Consider the following 22,570-nt stretch of genomic DNA (forward strand, 5'->3'; position numbering starts at 1 on the left):
TGACTTTGCAAGAAGTATAATTCTTAGAAAATAATTTTTACTCTACTCTTTGCTTTGTTAGCATTAATGTTGTTTGATATAAGTTCCTTGAAGGCAGGAAGTTTATGATTTGATTTATTTAGTACTCCATGCACGTGGAAATGAAATCTATTTTGATGACATTAGGAAAATGTTTAAGCATTATTTTTAATGAGTCAAGTCTTTGTAGAGTTAACATTACTGCCTAGAATTTAGGTACTTTTAGACGCTGCTTCAATGTTCTTAGACCACTTGATTTTAGTAAATAATAGCTTAGGCATCCCCTTGAGAATTGAAGGATTTCTAGTGATTTCATAAGTGAGCTTAGTGTGTTGCAATAGAATAAAATCCCCCCCAATTTGCACACTGGGACAATTTATTTCTTGAAAGGTACAAAATAGATCATTGAATCAGCAAACATATCACACCACTCTGAGTTGTTATCACCTTTGATTACATAGACTCAGTGTCTAAATTCGAACATATTTTAACTCCTCTTTTTGTACACAAGGAAACATTAAACCTGGAATATGTAAACAAAGCAAGTGGTGTAACCCTGATATTAGGAAACCTTCTTAAACAGCAAGACACTGCCTGTTGTAAAAATAACTTACAGCAAAGAAGAAATGGCTCATTTTGCAAAAATTTAACTAAAAGAATAGACATAGATTTTTATCACATAATCAAGATTTTAATATAGTTTTGGTATTTGGTTAAAAAACAAGAGCAGAGGGCAAGTTTCAACCTAGAAGCCTATGCATCAATCAGGTGAGGTGTAAAATCTAGGCATTTAAAAACTTGGATGGAAATACTTTCAATAGCAATTATTATTAATTCAGTCACAACCTTAAAGGAGTCTCTGCCTTTTTTCATTCTACATAAGTCTATAAAAGACTAGAGGATTATTTCCACACAAACGTCCCATATCCTGAGACAGCTAACATAGAACAATCCATCCTGGAGTATTTTTATCCCATAATCTTTTTGCAACTATAACCTCAAATGAAGGGAAGGACAATTTCCCTTTATTTTCTTTACTGGCATGCTCTGAGAATAAATACATACATAGAACAAAAAACCAAGCTTGCACTTTGCAATATTTTATCCAAAACATTCTTTTGTGATCTCTAATTTTCTTATACCTACCATATTAGTGGCTGCACTGAGTTTCAATCAAATGTATTTTGTGCTGAAAAAAAAAAACACTTTCTTTTCCAGAGTTAAAAAAAAAAAAATATATATATATATAAATATTCATGAGCAAATATTTATTCATAGGTTTATTTATATTCTTGTTAGTCAATGTATATCTTTAAGAGTTAAGGCAAATAAATGATTGAATTATTTTCTCTTTTGGTACAAACTCATACTCTGCCCTTTCACAGGACTACATTTTCATGTGTTTTAGAAGAGTTGATTAAATGTTTTTTATTAGAAAAAAAAATGAGAATATAAAAGGCATTTTAAAGTGAAAAAGTTATATTTAATGACTTTATCATATTGGAGGGAGGTAAGGTTCAGTTATTAAGTTGGTTAGCAGAATAATCTAAATATTTTTGCTTCTTGGAAAATTGTGAAAACCCACAGGGCCATGGAAGGATGGGTTGTCATGTGGACACTGACAGGGCTGGGTCCTCTGCAGAGGCCCAGGTTACTGGCATGTGTGTTTTTGTTCTATGGTAAACAGATGGGCAGCAGTCAGAGGCCCAAAGAGGCATGGACTTGATGAAATTTGTCAGTCAGGGGTACTTGATTTTGAATTCCTCCCTAAACCAAAACACCACAGGACACGTGCTGGAACCACTTAAGTGTTGAAACTTATCTCACTTCATAAACTGAAAGTTGCTTTAAATGTACACGAGTGATGGATTTCAGAACATACCTGCATTCAGCAGTTTGAGTGTTTGGACTGAGAATCAGGAACTGATTGGGGTTTGGTTGCCAGATCCACCAGAGCTTTGCTTTACAACTTGAGGAATGTCACCAAGTATCCTACTGGTCATTTTCTAAATCTGTTACATGGAAATATTAAACTTCACTTGTAATTTCATATCCAAAAAGCTAATAGAAATCTGTAAACTTTACAATGCAAAGTGTTTAGAGAGCTTTAGTGGAAAGGCAATTTCAAAACACCAAATAGAATTAATAAAACCTTGTATATTCTTAAGTTTTAGAAATGTTTTCTAATGTTTTCTAAGCATTTCGTACCTTTAATCTAATTTTTTTTTTTTTTACTACTTTGCCTCTGATTCTCATATATGAGTTTTAATACATTTAAAATATGGACTGGTATTCACATATAGGCCTAAAAAATGAATATTTGGGCTGTTTATGATAGAAAAACTTTCTTTAAGAGAAGTTTTTGAAAACAAATAGCCAATCGAATTAAACGTTTTCAGAGTGATTTCTGGTCTTAAATAAGGTCTTAATGTAACATTTTTGAGCTGCTGCTTAGAAGAGTGGGGAAAAAAGGCACTGCATTGAGCAGGAGGTCACTTGAGTCCTGTTCATGCTCCATTACCACAGGGAAGAGTTGGGCCATGTTACCTGTGGGTCTCTTTCACCCTCACTGTGCTATCACACCTGGAACGGCAGGGCTAGCGTCTGCAGAGTTGCCTTCTTCAAAGGCCTATTGACACATCACCCACGAGGAAACCCATTTTTATCTGAGTTAGGTGATACAAATTCATTCAAATACAGGTTACCAAATGTGATTCACAAATGAGGGGTAGTTCTTTTGATACTGTGGACATTTCATCTGCACTGGCACAAACATCCTAATTATTGTACACTAGGATATTAGAGTCCAAATAGAGAAGGCAAACTTACTGACTTTTGTCTAAAAGTGCATCAAAAGTTTACAAACATAGTTCCTAACATGCATTGATATGCTTTGATTCACTACCTGTTGGGTATTTTTAAAGATTTGAAAGTGAAAACAGTATTTTTCACAACTAGATGTTTCAAATGAAAACTTATGCAGCTGGGAAGAAAATGGATTTTAGAATAGAGGAAGCTGAGTTCAAATCCTAATTCAATTATGTATGACCTTGGACAGCTATTCAAGTTCTCTGAGGCCCAATGTACTCATCTGTAAAATGGGGACAAGAGTACCTTATACTTTGGAAAACTGCACAAATTAGAAATAATACAGGCAAATCACCTGGCACATCATAGGTACTCAATGACAGCTAAAAGCAACATTTTAAGAATAAAATGTGGTTTTCTTCTAATGTCTGACTAGTATGCTAGGAATACTCAGCAAAACTTAAAGGGATAGTTGTAACCGTCATCAGCTGTCTCACTCTGAAAGCCCCGCTTTGGTGTTTATTTGATGGATGAATAAATGTCAGTGAAAATAAACATTCAGGCTAAGCAGTTATAATAACAGTGCATTCAGTTGACACAGTTCACTGTGTATCTAAAAGGAACGTGATATTAGAGACCTCTTTAACATTCAGCTCATCAAAAGAATTATATTAATTAGTAAATCTACCCATTTTTATTACCAGCTGCACATCAGAGCTATGTACATTAAGCAGTATTTAATTTTATTAGGTTACTACTTTAAAAAGTTCTTATTGACCTAGATTTTTATCAGGGATATGCTTTCTGTTAACTTACACATGATTGGTCACATCCATATCATTACTAGACATTTATTCTCATCCCTTTTAGCTATTTATATGCTAACACTTTACTTATATTAGTAAATTTTCAACATGTGTGTTTTGACACTCCCAGCACTGGCAATCCAGATCTGATGTTTTACAGAGATGCATGGAACAAGAAAATACATGTCTAAGACTATATAAAATAAGTCAAAACTTGACAATCAGAAGAAACAAGAATATAAATAAATGTTGGTCTTTTCCATTATAGATAAATTAAAATACATCATTAATAAAATACGTACACTTTGCAATATGAACTTAGACCTGAAACAAAGTAAGTTGAGGTAAGGGGTATCAAAATTGAAAGATATAATACAATGAGGCTAACAATGCCTCATCTGAATGATTGAAGGTATGCTTAATAAACATAGTGTATTTTTAAATAGTTACTGATTTTATGTAATCTTAATCTGATAAATGCATAAGATTAAATTTTCATTTGCTTGGGATTATCTAAAAAGGAATAAACTGAGTCATTGAAAAGCTGGAAGCCCCTTCGGAATAAGAATCCTGTTAAACACGTAAAAAATAGTTTCATGAGATTCCTTAGACTAAGAATATCAAGAAGGCACTAATCATTTCAATTATCATCTTCACCTTATATTCTTTTTAACAGAAGAGGTCAATGAACAGTTCTTCATTAAATACTGACATCAAAACATAACACATAACACAAGTTGTGGAGAATGGCAGGTAAAAGTAGTGACACCAGGAAGGAAAACACTTGATTTTACTATCAGCAACAAAGACATGTAGGTCATAATGCCTTTCCAGCATGGTGGTATAACACAGTCTATATATATCTACACAACAGATTATTAAAAGCCTCAGCAGTTTTCCCGCTTCCAGTAGCAATCTGGTTTTAAAAGCCCACTGTTTTCATAGCTGAATAATATTGTCTCTATATTCATCTTTTATTTCCTCCCTGTCATTTCCCACCAATCTCTCAAATCGTTATTGTTGGGTTTTGGGTATTCTTTCTATTATTCTTATGGTCAAATTTTCTGATGTCTCAATGAATTTATCTCTATAGTGCTTCTTTACGTTTTTTTGTAACAATTTCTGAGGACTCTACTGAAATAAAATATAGTTCTTTCTAATGTGTCTACTTTTAAATAAATTTCTCCTTCATTAATAGCGGATAAAGAGATACCATAATGTCAATGGTAAAAACAATGGTTTAGTTCTCCAAGAAAACTGTAAAATAATTTCAAGATCAAAAATTCTGGAAATCAGGTTTTCAAGCCTTTTTTATTGGAAAACTTCAATTATTACCTTTTTAAAAAAGGGAGTAGCCAATATCCATTTATGAATTTTTTCAAACAAATAATAATAAAGGATAGCAAACTAGGATAAGAAAACACATTAGAAGACAGCTTTCTACTTCATACAACTTCTAGTTACCTCTTCCTATCCATTCACCTATTTCTGGTCAGCAGCAAGAACAAAAAATCCATGTATTTCTGCCTTTTTTTGGGGGTTTTCCAAATGAGCTTCATTTACCTGAATACAAACAAGAGCTAGGGGAAACAGCTTTTATATTGGCATAGACCAAGTACATGTCTCATGAACCAGGAAATCCTGCCTTCTATGGCTTCTTTTGTAGTTTCGAGTCCAATGGTTATAGAACCAACTGAAAGTCGAACAAAATTCAAAATGACACAGGTTGACACATAACGGAAACACATGGAATCCTCTTGGCTGTTATTTTTTCTGAGACAAATCCCTAGCATTCTGTAAATAAAATTATAAATACTAAAGAAATGATGAGAATTTCACAATGGGGAAAGGATCATTTCTTATCATAATAAATATTTTGGTATAAATTTTAAAAAAACGTATAAAAGTTTAGTACCTTTGGGTACTTTTTTCTAATAAAACCATACCTGCTTCAGAACTTGTTTGATTATAGCTGCTAACAATGCTGTTTGGTATCACTGGAGTGGAGGACGTTGAAATTCTTGACTGAGGTGGATTGGGATGTAATGAATTTCCTAAGGCCATGCCCGACTGACTGAGCATCCCACAGTTCCCGCTAGCCTGAATCTGATTTATTAAACCTGCGAGATGGTGGTTTGGGACTGGACTGTTACTGTGAACAAAGTTAGTGTTTGCATTGTGGCAGTGCACGGCTTCCCCTCTTAAAGGTACGTCCTGTGTCAGTGGATTCTGAAGACCACTGGAGTTCACACTGGGGTCTGTAAAATGCAGCTGGTTAGCAGAGCAAGGCAAAGCAGTATTTGAGCGCCCACAACCCGGGCTACTATTGCTACTCAAGTGAGAGCTTTGACAACTCATAGACTGTAGTAACTGAGACATTGAACTGATGGGAAACGACCCCTGACCCTGCTTCCTTAGCAAGTCGGGTCCAGGTTTAGGAACTGCAGAACTATCCATTTGAGACTGTCTGAGCAAACTCAGCACTGTGGTAGGTGGCTGTTTTCTTTTCCGCAGTGAGTCCTTTTGCTGAGACATCAGCTTATCTCTTAGTGCTGCTCGACCACTTTGCCCTTCACCTGTTGGGAGAAGCATGTTGGCAGCAGGAGGGAACATGGTGTTTAAAGTGCTATGTCCTTCAGTGTTGCCACTGCCAGCAACAGCTCCAGAATTGCTACTGCTGCTACTGTTGTTACCAGCAAGTTTGTTTTGATTTGCTAGCTGTGCTTTGGCTGCTGCTGAGAGTAAACTACTTGCTGGAAAGGAGGCAGCATTGTGCTGGTTCAAGATCTGATTTAAAGGCATTCCCAGCAAACCAGGCTGACTCTTTACAGAACCGCTTCCGGCAGATGCAGTAGGAAAAGCTGCACTGCTTGGGGTATTTAGTACATTACTCATTCCAGCAATTAATGGGTTAGGGATATCCTTGTACTGATGATGTCCATCGGACTTGGTAGAAGGGCTTGATGGCATTGATGGCCTTGGGGACCCTATTGTTGACCTTGGTGACCTGGGTGGAACCTTAATACCACTACAAGTGGCCTGGGGTCCTAGAGGTGGCATCATGAAATTTCCGTGATCTGATGATGTGGAAGATGAGCGTGATCTTTGGGGCGATGCCTCAATCCTTCCAATTCCAGTCCCCATCATGTGCACTGGGGATGTCACTGGAGAAGGGGACAGGGAGGTTGAAGCTGAATGCTGAACTCTTTGTACATGACTCCCATGATTCATGTGGCCAGGTTTTACGGTTGGCAAAGGGAGATTACTTGGCAAAGGAACAACAGCAGGAGGCATGCTTACATTCATCACAGGTACCTGAGAGTGGACATTTGAATGGAAACTAGTTGGATTAATGATAACAGGGTTCTGATTCACTGGTTTACTAGGAATAGGGTCAAGAATGCCAAGTGGATCTTTCTCAGATGTTAATGGCTTTTTCTGAAGAGCACAAGAAGGTGGAGGAGGGGGAGGTGGGCCTTGGGGTAGTTTGTGATGGAACATTGCTCGTGGTATTTCCATATTAGTTGAAAAATTACACATTGGTTTTTTCATTACTGGACTCTTTGTAGTCAAGGTTGGGGAAAGAGGTATATTAGTCCTTCCAGCCATTGCACAGGATGACTGTCCAGGAGAACCGTGTAGCATTACTGAAGGGGGAGAAAGAGGAGTCCTATTCAGGTGAATAGGACTAGAATTGGGAGCTCCATGAAAACCAGGATTATTTCTTGTGAAAACATCAGGGCTTCCAAGTGGGTCAGTCCTTGGAGAGATTGAGCCATCTCCATATATCTGGGAACCTGACGACGCTGGGCTGGGCAGGCCTCCATGGCTGCCACGGAATGGAGATTTCTGTCCGTGTTCACTGCTGCCCAATCTCTGCCGGGGGTAGACAGGGTGGAGTTCTTGTTGCTGGCTTCCAGGCAGTTCTTGTACATACAGCCTTCCCATGGCATTTGATGATCCAATCATTAATTTGAAAGGATTCTTACATTCAGGCATTACAGAATTTGTAATTCCTTCGTGAGACTTATTTCTTACAGATCTTGGAGTTGCTGCCCGTGAAGGTACTACTGGAGTTGCATCTGATGTGAAAGAGAAAAAAAAAAAATCTGTTAGTAGTCTCAATTCTTTTGTGTTAGGATGGAGGGAGGGAAGGAAATGGGGAAGGGAGGGCATCTGAAAAAAGAAATCTGCAAACAGAAGCTGTGACTCTTTGAAATTAAAAAAAAAGTTCTGTACTCTACAATAAATTTTGATTGTAAAAGATGCACACTGTTCTCTCTTAGTTGAACAAAGGTTCTCAATAACTGCTCATTATGCTTGTTTCCCTCATGTCTGTTGAGAAAGGATGGGGATCTGAATCCGTACATACTGACATTAGCCATTCTAATAATATTTATAATATGCAAAATCAAGAATGACAGCCCAGATGGAAATGATGACGATTTTATTTTTTGGATTTGAATTAAGAACACAGTTACAATAGAAATTTGTAATCTGTGTGGCATAATATTTTCTTGAGTGATTTAAATGAATTGCCACTTTCACCAGAAAATTTGTTGCCTTATAAAGGTTTGTATAACCTTACTGAAACCTCCTCGGGACAGCTACAAAAACTCTTCCTCAACCCAATATTTTCACTGTGAGAGTAATAGAGTCTTAATTTTTGTGAATTAAGTAAATAAGATTCTGAATCTTTTACAAAGGGAGTGATAACAACAGTAAATACAGTGAAGTTAAACAATCATGCTAAACTTCATATCAAGTTTGCAATACTTTAACACTTCAATTTCTTTGCCATTAATTAGTCATTGTTGTAAAACCAGCCTCAGTCAACCAAATTAGGTAAAAGACTGCAATTCTTTTATCAGGATAGAATTCTTACGCAAAATTTAGTCAGAGTGCAAAAATCTTCAGTACTGGGCTCCAATTGAGTATTCTCTTTTTACAGAGTGCATTGCTCCCTCGCTGGCTTTTTGGAATCCCTTCAGTTCTTTCAGAGATCAGACAGAATACAGGCAACAAAAGCAACCTGGTTCATCATATAGAATTTTCATTTGATGTCAGAATTCTAGGTTTAAGTTTTTTTAGCCCCAAAGGAAGTTTAACTATTTTATAAGGTTGTGACTTCTAAAACAGGGATGGCAAATAAAATTAGTTTCATATACCAATTCCCATCAACTGGTGGTGGCTGCTTAGAGAGCTATGCTGAAAAGGGTGCTGAGCTCTAGCTGGACTCCATGAGAAAATGCCAATGAGTCTATTAGAGGCACAGGAGATAAGAGTGGTACTATTCATACTATACATTGGCCATCCCAATTCTTAGACTTACAGCATATCAGCAAGTATACTCGGATTCATTTGCAATCAGAGGTATATTTACTTAAACGGATAATTACACATTTAAGATAAATAAACTTCTCCTACCTGCTGAGCAGTATACAGGTCAAATCATAAGATAACAATTTCTAAGTCAGTGGTTCTCAACCTGGGATAAACAGAAGTCTTGGTAGTGTACAATCAAGAAGTAAGAGAATGTAGTGAACGTATATTTTTCTTGGGAAATGTGGGCTTTCTGTTTCTGGCATGGTAGAGATTCTTTGATAGAGTGATTTCTGTACATAATACAGTATATGAAAGGTTGAGAACCGATCATAAAAGAAAATCGCAGCAGATAAACTCAACTGAATTCATTTTCTTGTTAAAGAAAGATTTTTACAGTTTGTAATCAAGGAAATAACATATGAAAAATATTTGGGGCACTGAGCTTGGCATATAGTGAGAACATAGTCATCTGTATTAACATCACTAACATTATTACGGGACTGTGTCCTCTTTGGTAATAAAGCCACCAAGTTGTGTCTTTTCTTGTTCATTTATATAGCTGTCTACAATTCAATGATTAAAAAATATAGACATTGGCATTTTTACATTCAACAGAATTTAGAAAGTAGCTGTCGTTTAGAAAGGATTTCTTCCATACTGGGGAAAAATAGTCACCATCTTTAAAATAAAAGGGATACTAAACAGATAAACAAACAGAAGTCATGCTGCTCTTATGTTGCAGTTAGGAACTAAAGTATTACAAGAGTTGGCAAATGTAAATGCTAGGTACTCATCAAGTGCTTTTGTGTATATTAAATAGACCTTTCGAAAGAGGTGTTGTATGTTTATGCATGTAAAATAAAGAGAGGTGAAAACTACTACATGAGTCTTCTTAATCTTTATTTAAATCACAACCTTTTAATATAATTTAAAATTAGAAAATTGAAATAAATGCTATGTCTGAATCCAATAAATTATATCATTTTAAAAGGAGATGGAGATATACCTCTTATACCTATACTAGTTAAATATTTACCTTTAATTTCAATAATGAAACTTGTATGCATAGAGGAGGACAAAGGACCTAGACCAAGATTCTGCTCCAATCATTAAAAAGGAAACAAGGCAGACTCTGTAGACAGAGCTGAAATGGTTTGATATGATGTGAAGTGAGAATGGCAGCAGATATGAGCATGTGCAAGGTAAGATGCAAAAATGAAAACATACTTACATCAAGGTGGCAGGCTAATGATAAATTTTAAATAATTTATTACTGTTAAATGTCTTTAAGTTGTTGCAATATCTTTTAATTTAAAAAACATAGCTCATTAAAGAAAAAGAAAAATTCACTAAAATATATTATTTTCTTACATACCTTAGTGGAGCAAATTTTTCTGATCATTCCTGTTAAAGTTTAAAGGTTAGAGGGTTATTGGAGAGGAGCTCTCTGCTAATAACTGCCAAGTTTGTCTTTCCCTACCCTCTTCACATGAGTTCTAAGTGTGACTCTTTGATGACCTGTTTGGTGTCACAACTGCTTCTCTTTGTATCTAAAACTATCAATAATTTGGCCTCAATTTACCTATGCAGGTTTAATTTTCCACTCAAGTCACATTAGTTTCCACATCATTTCTTAATTATGCTATACTTATTCTAGACAAGAATTTTCTTATTTCCCTTATGTGTCTAAGTCCTACCATTTTCCAGGGCTGGTTCAAATCTGAGTTCTACCATAAAGCTTTCTCTCATCACTACAAGTTATATTCCTCATCCTTATTTTTCAGAACTCTGCAGAACAATGCTACTTATCTTTCATAAACAAATGCTTTGGTGTTCAGCTGTATTTTATCCAGAATTACTATTCAAGTGTTAATTGTAATATTTTGGAGAGTTCATATTCTAGCCCTTACAAAAAGAAGTTCCTCAGCCTCAAAGCATAATTCCACAAATTACATATAAATCATAAAGGGAAAATGTACCTCAATAATGGACACAACTTTAACCAAGAAATCAAACTTAATGTCATCAATACGGGATAAACTGCCATTATGTGCTTCCTAATGAGGATATAACATCACCTATGCAGTATTCCTATCAAACTATGTTTAACCTGAATATAAATATGAGGAAGCAATCAGGCAAATCCAAATTGAGGAACATCTATAAAACTGGCCTAGACCCTTCAGAAGTATCAACGTCATGAAAGATTTAAAAAGACTGGGGAATTGATGTAGATTAAAGAAAAGTAACGTCTCTTTGCAGTTGCACAATCTTTGCATCCTGGATTTTAAAAAAGATTGGATTGAAAAAACTGTAAGAATATTATTAGGACAACTGGAGAAATCTGAATATAGACTGCATATTAGATAACACTATCATAACAGTTTTAAATTTCCTGAATGTGATAATTAGACCGTGGTTTATATAAGAGAACATCCATGTGTGTTGAAATACTTAGGGGTGAACTGTCACAATATCTGCAACTCCTGAAACAAAACGTTAACTGGTAAATCTAGGGTACTCGAACTGTTCATGTAATTTTTCTGCAGCTTTGAAATTTTTAAAAAATTCGTGTGTGCATACGAGCGTGTGTGCATGTACGTGTTGGATGGAGGTATAAAAAATTCCCGGCAAGGTGATTTGTTAGTAGGTGTTCAATATGTAGCTATTAAATGACTGAAAGAATAACACTGCCAGTTCTTGATAACATTGCTAGTTGCATTTAAGGACTTGATACTACACATTCCAATACAGCCCTAGGAAAAAGGCTACATTTGTTTCCTAAAAACCAATGGCACTTTCTCTTTTGTTAGCTCAGCTCTATGCACCTCCATAGCATTTGTATGTGCTAATCAGTGTTTATTTTCCTCATTTAACTAAATGATTTGGATAGGAAACTTTGGGTGACAACTTCATGGGAATTTTTCAGAACTAATTTGCTATTTGCAATAAAATGATAAAACATACATAATTTTAAATGAATGCATTGTGCATGTTTGAAAAGTGGACTCAGAAAATGCTTGGCAAAGTGATTTCTAGTGACTCCTCCAGGAGAGGAGTGGGGGAGGAAAAATCCCTAAAACCTTCACCATATTACATACTTGTTCCTCCTCCGGGACTGGGGAGCACCAGAGAAGGATGTGGGGCTTCCATGCTTTTATGAAGTGTGGCCACTGCAATGATTTTTCTTTTATGTATGCATAGCTTTGTGACATCTTCATCTGCTTTAACATCTTCTGCAGTTCTCTGTTTCACAGCAGCTCCAGGATCAAAATTAAACACCTGGAAAAAGCACAGCCTTTGTTTACAATATGTCTGTAAAAATATTAGGTAAAAAGATCCCCTTGTTAAAAAAAAAGTTTTGCATAGATTAACCCATAAAGCTGAATACAACTTTCTCAAGTTTTTAAATTTAAGAAAAGCAACTTTATATATAATGGAATAAATACTTCTGCTGAACTCATGGTTTTTAGTGGCAGGGTAAGTAATGAGAATTATCCTAATTCTGAGATAGCCAAGATAAATATATGGAAAGGAATAGTATCTGATAATGTTCCCAATTTTAGATACTTCCTGATGTTATAACAGTACAAAAACAGATGAACTACAGTTAAGAAACCCTAAAATCTGACATTGCTATATGCTAACTTTTCCTTTGGCTTTACTTTATTGCTATATTAATATGACCTTTTCACTGATTTAAAAAATCTACCAATCTATTTTAAAAAATATTTATTGTGTATATACTTATAAGCTGTTTCAAGTGCTTTTTTGTGAATGAGGTGACACAAATAAAAAAGAAAAACTTGTCTATTAATCGTTAGTTCTATGATTGGGACTACTATAGATACCCAGAAAACAATGACATGTTTCTATAGTAAATATTTTATCATTTAAAATGATTTTACTTTTTACCTTGCAAAGGAGTAAAACAGTTTCACTTTTGGCTATGAGGGTTCAGCTTTGTAATTTAAGAAATATTTGTGGCAGGTCTATCAACACCAGTGCTAAAAATAACATTGCAGACTGAGGAGGGAAAAAAATACTGCACTATTAAATAGTGAGCATGGGTATAGCTCTAATAAAACGGTGCAAAAGGGGTTTTGATGAAATATTTAATATGAATATAGGTTTGTCACCTTTGAAAATGACTCTTGGACTTGAACTATTTTCCACAATCTTTAAGCATTCCAAAATGCATGCAAAAGATATATAATTTAAGACTTTAAAATGTATAAATGATTGGAGAAGTAATATAAAAATAAAATGCCAAATGAGAAAAGCAAATATATGAAACACCTAAAAAATGAAAAATTGCTGATACATCTATTGCGAAATGGTTACCTTGGGAAGAATAAGAGGACATTCCAAGCCACACTTGCATGTTCCGTCAGTAAGCAGGTATGTTTTAACCTGCTCCAAGCAAGATAACAAAGACCCACTGGGACTGTGAAAATAGTTTAAAAAAACATCAGGAAATGATTCTGACTGCACATATTATATGAAAAACGGCATAATTTATAGTCTTACTGTCCTTCACAGGGTTTTTTCCTATGAAATATTTTCCTACTAAGGAAAAGCATTTTCTTTGTCAGTATTATGTTAGCTACTAAATTATAGCCTTTAACACTATCACCCTTTCTTCTGACCAAAATATTTCTCAGAAAAATACAGATCTTCATAGAAAAATAAATAAAAGTATTTTGACAACCAAGAGTGGACTAAGGATGGGAAAAATGTATTCTTAAGAAAGAGCAGGTAAGAAAGGAACAAGAAAACTATATGAAAGTAATCATTATCATTTTAAATTAGAAGATCTACTTCTAAAGCTGTTTGAGGAAAAACTGAAATTTAGGAACACGTTGGAGGTCAAACCAGAAAGTCACTAAATTTACAAAAATTCGAGCTAACAAGTTCTTCCCTTTAATCTTGGAGTCTAGAACCAAGCTGCCCCTGTGTAAAAACAGGCTTCTCTTTTTCCTCCCTCATTCATGTGTTTCTTTGAAGATAGATCAGTGTGACCCAGCTCAAATTCTACTGAAGATCCAAGCCGTACTTATAAGGATGGGGAACTCTTGAGGAGATAGGGTTTTAGGGGGCAGAAAGGTGCCTTGCAGGCCTTGCGGCTGGTGATTGGATAGTGCTCTCAACGTTACTACTCTTTGGGTCACAGAAGTTAGTATGATATATGAATACTGATCAAATTTAAGTCTACAGATTAGGTACTAATCCTGATGACAGGATAAGTCTCTAACGTTTGTTTACAATGAGGATTAGTTTAAAATGGGCAATTTGCATTTTAGGACTTCTATTATTAATGTACTGATTTTACAGCTTGCATGCATATTATGTCTTGAAAACTATTATATACTTTTTATTCAAGAATATCTTTTATTTATGACTATTTACCAAAACTTTCACTTAAGCCATCTGATAAAGTTTAACCAGAAACGATATCTCCATTTCATAAACAAAGCTTTACATTACCGCGGGTAGACTATTCTGCTTCTACAAAAACACAGGTAGTAGTTTGGTGTCTATAAATAAACCAGCTTTAAAATGCAATTCGTATTTTACTTATGGACAATCATGTAAGTGACTTAACACATGTAGAAAATCACAATTAAAATCCTCAACTTTGTTAACTCTCTCATTTATTTGGGCTAACAATTTTTTTCAGATGATATGCAAAGAATAATAATTCCCATATTACAGACTGGAGTCCCACCCTAGCGGTAGGGGCAGCAAGATGTTTTTGGAGGTCTGGTAATTTTGATAAAACAAAATCACTAGTTATGTGAAGAATTCATGAATTTTATGAAAAGAAACTGCCTAATGTGTTACAGTTAAAAAAAGTGTATGAATGAATCCTAGAGGCAGTTAATTGTAAAATTAAACTTGAAGACAAGAATTCCTGAATTCTATGAGTACTCTACTCTAGACACTTTAAAAACACTTCCTCTCAATCAGTCAGTTGGGTTCTTTCCTTTAGGTGAAGCTCTTTAATTAACTTTTGGGAGTAATAATTAACATAAAAATAGTTACAAGTCTTATGGCATAGATAAAGCTTAAAAGATTGGAAGCAGGTGGGAAATTTAATGTGCAGCCTCAATGCCACCCTGAGGCAGGAGCAGCTGGAGACTAACCTAAAACTTATAAGCAAACTGCACATTGCGAAGGAAGCTATAGAAGGAGGGCTAGCCTCTTCTACATGTTCAAGTAGTAGTTTAACCAGTTATATACAAAGAAATCAAACCCATGCTGGCTGAATTTATTTGAAGGTGTCTTACTTTATCTGGCAAAGTTAGTTTCCAAAATAATCTTTAGTGTACAGATTTGGATTGGGAGAATTCAAACTCATACTAACAGATAGTAAAGTCTACTCAGACTTGGAAAAGTCAGGAGCAAGATAACTGACAGATTCCCAGACTTAATTTGCTTTAACCTAACTCTCAGCAACCTGAAAAGCTGATTTATCTTTCGTAGGGATAAAGATGAAGTAAAACAAAAACAAAACAAACAAAATCCCCCCCAAACTAAATTATCAAGATTTTTGGAGTTATTTGCTCTAAGCTGAATATATATTTGCTCCTTACAGACTAGGAAAACCGTAACTATGAACATAACACTGATATCTTGCTATATTATTGATACATTGGTAACAAAGTATTTCTGGCAGTTTGTTAACAGCACTGACAATAGAAACACTTTGAGAAAGTTATTCCGTGTGTCCTCATCCATCTAAGCTACCATGGGGTGAGCTCCACATTCCCTGCTTTCTTATCCCTTCACCTCAATTAATATAGAGCATAGCTTGAATATTACAGAAACAAAAAACACGTGTGCAAAAGAATTTCAATTGGTCATTAAGTTTACCTCAAGAAATACCTTCCACAAAACAAACCAAACAACCAACCAGCCAACCAACCAACCCAGGACAGAATCTGAACTGACAGTAGAGTTGTTATAGTATGAAATCATTTGGGTTTATATAATGGAAAATTCTTCATTTATATAAATACATCTTTGCACAAATGAGAATTCCGTTGAAGCTGAGATACAAATAACCACAATGAAAGTAACAAAATTAATGTAATGATGCAATGTGATATTTTTTAAAAAGTTCTCTTTGTAATAGGTTTTCTTACTACATCACAAAGAAAGATTTATGGTATTCTAATCATATACTTACTGATAAACTACAAAGTAAGGAACTTAGGTGCCAATTGTTTAATAATAAGACTAAAACTTCTTGCCAACAGTTCAGTTACTTCATTCAAGTTGTTCAACATAATAAAGGCTGTCAAAATTTAAAAGAGCAGGCATTTATATGTAATTTGTATGATTTTTACTTGTGAGATGACTCCATCATGACTTTTTCTTTTACTATTATATGCAGGGAATAGATTAAAAACTGCACAGAAAAAATAGGGAAATTATTTTTAGTTAATATCAGGCATTAAGAAACTAATAATTGAAACTGCCTATAGATAAAAACACTTAACCTTACATCAGAATAGCCAGCTGACGCACTATGAAGGACACAATAATAGTGTGAGGAGACATCAGGTCTGTTTTCAGTATTTTACATTCTCCTGTGAATGTAGTAATGATGCTCATGAGTTTCTTTTAGAAATCTTCCTATTTTTCTTTATCCTTGTTAGAGAGATAAGCAGGATGACATTTTATATAAACACAAATAATGCATAAAAATCCTCTCTTGTAACCTAAGGCAATTTACATCACAAAACAGTACAGAATAAAAACACTTAAATATTTCCAGCACGAAGATCATTTATTCAAATTAAGTTCAGGTGCTGTCAGTTACAATATTTACACTCTCAGAGGAACAGACTGTACCTCCTTCAGCTGGGGACCACAAACTTGGAGGTAGCACAGGTAATAATAAGGGCTCACCTGACATAAAGCACTCCATTTTGATCCACACGTCGCTGCCAACCCACAGGAACTTGTATAGCTGGAAGACCTCCATCCTTGTCCCCTCCGTCACACTCCTTGCCTCCATTCATTTTCTGTGTCTGCTTGGGACTCCCCAAAGATATCAGCAATAAGATGATATCCTTATATTACAGGGCATCATGGCCTTCAAAAATGGCCAACGCAGCACAGTTTTCCCCAGACTGTACAAAATGCATTGGGAAGCTTCGGCTCAGTTTGGAACCAAGTCCTTGAAATCTGCCATTGTAGAAAAAATCAGTTTCCCATTATAATCTACATTAAATAATCAATATTTAATTCCTAAGGATGGTCTACATAGGTAAAAACGAGTGCTTCTGACTAAGGAAAATCATATTCACCAATGCTGGTACCTGTCTGAAGTGGGGGAGGGGAGGAGTGTAAGTTTTTAGTTCAACATTTTGTCTTGAACCTTGATGTTGGACTAAAATAACCTCTATTGTTTAGAAACTGTTCTCATTTTTACAGTGTGAGTCAGTTAATATTTCCAGGTACTACCCGCCTTTATAGACCACATTCTTTAAACTTTCTCTTCATCTTCCAATCTGGATCCAAGATGTTGCAGGTTGGTTCATCTGATGTTTTCATGTCTTCAAAATTCCAATAATGTAGCCTGAAACATATGTAAATATGTAAACACTACATTTAATAATGAAAAACTGAGAAGCTGCACACTGTTTTTCTGTTTTTTAACATCTTTATTGGAATATAATTGCTTTACAATGTTGTGTTAGTTTCTGCTGTATAACAAAGTGAACCAGCTATAAGTATACATACATTCCCACATCCCCTCCCTCTTGCGTCTCCCTCCCACTCTCCCTATCCCACCCCTCTAGGTGGTCACAAAGCACCGAGCTGATCTCCCTCTGCTATGTGGCTTCTTCCCACTAGCTAGCTATTTTACATTTGGTAGTGTATATATGTCAATGCTACTCTCTCACTTCATCCCAGCTTTCCCTTCCCCTCCCCGTGTCCTCAAGTCCATTCTCTATGTCTGCATCTTTATTTCTGTCCTGTCCCTAGGTTCGTAAGAACCATTTTTGTTTGTTTGTTTTTAGATTCCATATATATGTGTTAGCATACGGTATTTGTTTTTTTCTTTCTGACTTAGTTCACTCTGTATGACAGGCTCTAGGTCCATCCACCTCACTACAAATAGTTCAATTTTGTTTCTTTTTATGGCTGAGTAATATTCCATTGTATATACGTGCCACATCTTCTTTACTCATTCATCTGTCGATGGACACTTAGGTTGCTTCTATGTCTTGGTTATTGTAAATAGTGCTGCAATTAACATTGTGGTACATGTCTCTTTTTGAATTATGGTTTTCTCAGGGTATATGCCCAGTAATGGGATTGCTGGATCATATGGTAGTTCCACTTTTGGTTTTTTAAGGAACCTCAATACTGTTCTAAGCTGTACACTTTTAAAAATAGAATAAACTGGTAAGTGTACTAAACCACTCTTATGTCCTCTGCTGTCAAAATCACATGTCAAACTCAACGTGTTTTCTTCTTCCAACTTGATCCACTTACTCCAGTTAAAACAATTTGCTTGCTCTTGCAACTTTCTAATTGCAAGATAGAGATAGACCCATAATTATGGCATTACACATATACACACAGAACCTCCTTCTAACTGACAATAAAAACATATTTACGCACAACCTCCTTCTAACTGACAATAAAAACATATTTATCACCTCTTATAACCTGACAATTAGAAAGTTGTGTGTTAATCCAATCACTTTTTCTTTTTTTTATTTTTTTTTGGCCATGTGGCATGTAGGATCTTAGTTCCCCGACCAGGGATTGAACCCACATCCCCTGCATTGGGAGCAAGAAGTCTTAACCACTGGACTGCCAGGGAAGTCCCTCAAAAACTTTGTTAAATGACTTAAGATTCATATCATAATAGTAAAACTTTAAAAAATTTAAATAAAAATTAATATTTTAGATTGTTTTAAATACACGTGCATGTATAACTCAATCAACACATAGTGTAAGTATACACAAAACTACTCAATCTACATTCTTAAAAGTCTACATATTTAAGTTGGTCCCAAATCTATTTTTAGATCTCTTCATTGGGAAAGCAGGAGAATGCTTTATAGTAAAAGGCATCATGATTCAGGCATACACCTTATTGCAGCCTTGGCTCTGAGGCAGATTAAAGGTGTTGTAATGAAGCAATATACTAATATACAATAGTATATTGTATACAATATTGTATACAATAGTATATACAATATACTAAAATACTAATATAGCTGAAAGTCAGGAACCATGGGGATGGGTGTGGGAAACACTGGCAGGCAATGGGAAAACCAGCAAAAATTTATAGGGAAAAATGTGGGGTGTAAAGGATAGTGCCAAGTAGTACATTCTCAGTGGTGACTCAAGGTGCTAATTTGCATTTCTGGGCCCACTCCACTGGGTCTATGCCTCTCAAAGAAATGACCTGCTTGCAGGCACAGCTTCCTATTTCTGTCTCCCATTCACCGACCCCTGCTGATCACATATGTGTTTTATTCATGTTTCATTTAACAGTTAATGAGTGGCTATAATGTACGAGGCACTATGCTATGTGCTGGATTACAAAGACGGTAAGACACCAGTTTATCCAAAGCCCCAGGAAATGTTTGTGTTTGGCACTAAAGAGGTGCTGAGGGACTTCCCCAGCAGTCCAGTGGTTAAGACTCTGCACTTCCACTGCAGGGGGTGAGAGTTTGAACCCTGGTCAGGGAAGTAAGATCCTGCAGGTGGTGTGGCAAAAAAAAAAAAAAAAAAGCTGCTGAGTGGGGTAGAATAGAAAGGAAAGAGGCAGGGAGTGGGACGAGAAAGGATGGAGAGAGCAAGGAAGGGACAGTTCCTGTCCTCAAGAAGTTTCCAGCCTTGTGGAGTTCCTGGTGCTAGTGAAAGATGTGACAGAGATAAGAATTTTGTGTGATCCTGGACTCCCAGTTTGGCCAAATAGCAACAGACCCCGATGAGTGAAACTTTTTTTTTTACAGTCCTTTTTCATGCTCATTTTACTACCTTTCTTTTTCCTAAAGAAACCTCTTCCGTGGTCTTTAGATTGGACCACCTCTCATCTTCCTCACTTTCAAGCTTTCTTTTTGATGCCTATTTCTTTCTTTTTTTTTTTTTGTCTGCCTGCTCTTGCGTGTGACTCCAACTTCCCCAAGACTGACTGGCTCACTCCATTAAGTAATTTGTATATCTGCCAGATAATAACATTGGATTCATTTCTGCCAAATGTCTCCCTCATATTTCAATAATCAAAAATACAAATATCTGACGGCTGGGTTTTGCTTAGACCAGCGGTTCTCAAAGCATGGTCCTGCGACAAGCATCATTATTGTTACTAACATCTGGGAACATGTCACAAATACAGTTCACAGGACTGACCCCATACTTTCTAAATTAGAAACTCTGGGGGCAGTCTGTTTTTTAACAAGCCCTCTAGGTGATTCTAATGCATGCTCAAGCTTGAGACCCACTGGCTTAGACTAATGCCCCTGCTTTCCATCCCTGGACATGACCGGTTTTACATTTCTACACCATGCAGGCAGCCAGCCTGCTACTTCCTTTTGTTTCTGGGAGGGTCATCCTTTTTTTGGCTGATACTTCACCATTCTAGAGGCAGCTCAGTTGTAAGGGCCTTAGGAACCCCTCACGCAGCTGAGGTCCAGTAACTATATAGTTATCATCTATTTATCTCTAAGAGGCATTGATTTCCTCAACATTCATTTTGTAAATTTGGAAAATTCAGAGATGTTTGAGATGAAAACTAAAATTGAACTGTAATCTCACTGTTGAATCATAACCACTGCAAACATGGATGACTTTCTTTCAGTCATTGTTTTTGGAAATTTCTAAAAGCACACATTAAAAAAAAGAATTTAATCTAATAAACAATGAACCACTACTCCAAATTCACAATGTAAGCATTTTGTCACTTTTGCTTATTTAAAAAAACAAAACACTTTAAAAATATTACAGATGAAGTTAAATACTACCCCTCACCCCCATCCAATTTCTCTTTTTCATCCCATTCACCTCCCCTCTGGCTTAAAGGCAACTAACATCCTTTTTTTGGTCTGTATCTTTCCAGGCTATGTTTTTTTTTTTAAAATAAATTTATTTATTTATTTATTTTTGGCTGCGTTGGGTCTCCGGTACCACGTGCGGGCTTTCTCTAGTTGCGGCGAGTGGGGGCTACTCTTCCTTGTGGTGTGTGCGCTTCTCATTGTGGTGACTTCTCTTGTTGCGGAGCACGGGCTCTAGGCATGCGGGCTTTAGTAGTTGCAGCATGCAGGCTCAGTAGGTGTGGCTCGTGGGCTCTAGAGTGCAGGCTCAGTAGTTGTGGCGCATGGGCTTAGTTGCTCCGTGGCATGTGGGATCTTCCCGGGCCAGGGCTCGAACCCGTGTCCCCTACATTAACAGGCGGATTCTTAACAACTGCGCCACCAGGGAAGCCCGAGGCTATGTTTTTATATGTTTATTCCTTATGTATATATGTAAACAATATTTGGTTTTGTTATATGTATTTTAAAGTTTTTACATAAATACTATTATACATATATATCATTCTGCAACTTGCTTTTTAAAATTCAACATTGCTTTGAGTGCTATCTCTGTTGAGATACATAGAGCTATCTCTGTTGCAGATATATAGATCCAATTTGTTAATTTTAAACACTTGAATGGTATTCTAACATATGACTTTACAATTATTCATCTATTGGTATATCAGTCATATTAATGTTGGGTTGTAGGGTCTGCACATTTAAACTTTAGAGGCACTGCCAAATTGCTCTCTAAAGTAGCTACACTAATTCCATTTTTTTCTATGTATAATAGTGCCTTCTTTCCTTTAAATATTGAATTATTACCACTTTATACTTTATTTTCACCTTGAGCATTTTACTATGGCATTAAATATTTTTCCAAAATATGACTTTTAATTGCTTAGAATTTTCTTGGACAGAGGTTTATAATTTATTCACTTACTTCCCTTTTGTGGACATAGATTTTCTCCTAAATTTTCACAATTACTAATAAATCTGAGGTAAATATCTCTGTACATAAATATATGGGCATTTTGATAATTCACTTAGAAGTATTTGCTAAAATAGAATTGCATAATTTTAGGGCCTTTGATAAATTTCCTAAAGCGCCAAGAGGGTAGTTTTAGGAAAACATTTCAGGACATGCTCCTCAAACTTTTGAAATCCAGGCATGCCCTCTTTTGCTGAATATTAAAATCTATTCTATTTGCCTCCGAGATTCTGACAAGTTTATCTTCTATATAGACCAATCATTCAAGATTTAGTCAAGTTTTATTTTTATAGTTTTATGATGAAAACACCAGTTTCTCCTCTTTCCCAAATTTAACATAAAAACTACATATCCACAACATTTTCCCTTCACTCCTTCCCCAAAGATTCCATTATGACCCACCCTGTTTATATGGCTTGGCTCAAGCCCAGCAGACACAGGTTAAAACAGAAAAGATAGTGTAATATGAAAGGCACCTCCATCTCATTAATACTAAGGATCAGGGATAGATCTTATACTTAGAACATAATTTAAATTTATTTCACAAACATTTCTGGTAGCAATAACAAAAT

The 22,570-nt window shown here is 35.7% G+C and overlaps 1 protein-coding gene across 14 annotated transcripts in view; it reads right to left on the bottom strand.

Moving 5' to 3' along the window:
• Positions 1-22,570, bottom strand: part of MBD5 (methyl-CpG binding domain protein 5) — a 413,679-nt gene that overhangs the window by 50,239 nt on the left and 340,870 nt on the right. For 11 of the 14 annotated variants that reach the window (XM_089916847.1, XM_089916845.1, XM_089916843.1 and 8 more), the window contains 4 exons: positions 16,875-17,547; positions 13,302-13,404; positions 12,059-12,239; positions 5,579-7,714 (listed from right to left, as the gene is read on the bottom strand). In XM_089916847.1, the coding sequence (XP_089772973.1) occupies positions 5,579-7,714; positions 12,059-12,239; positions 13,302-13,404; positions 16,875-16,987 (2,533 nt within the window). In that variant the 5' untranslated portion in view covers positions 16,988-17,547. Of the gene's footprint in view, positions 1-5,578; positions 7,715-12,058; positions 12,240-13,301; positions 13,405-16,467; positions 17,548-22,570 lie in introns of those variants that run through there. The other 3 variants (XM_089916849.1, XM_089916848.1, XM_089916850.1) reach the window with 3 other exon arrangements.

The sequence above is a fragment of the Delphinapterus leucas genome, chromosome 8 (assembly GCF_059928025.1).
Source record: "Delphinapterus leucas isolate spDelLeu-1000000601 "Yukka" chromosome 8, BTC_Dleu_Yukka2, whole genome shotgun sequence".
NCBI lineage: Eukaryota > Metazoa > Chordata > Mammalia > Artiodactyla > Monodontidae > Delphinapterus > Delphinapterus leucas.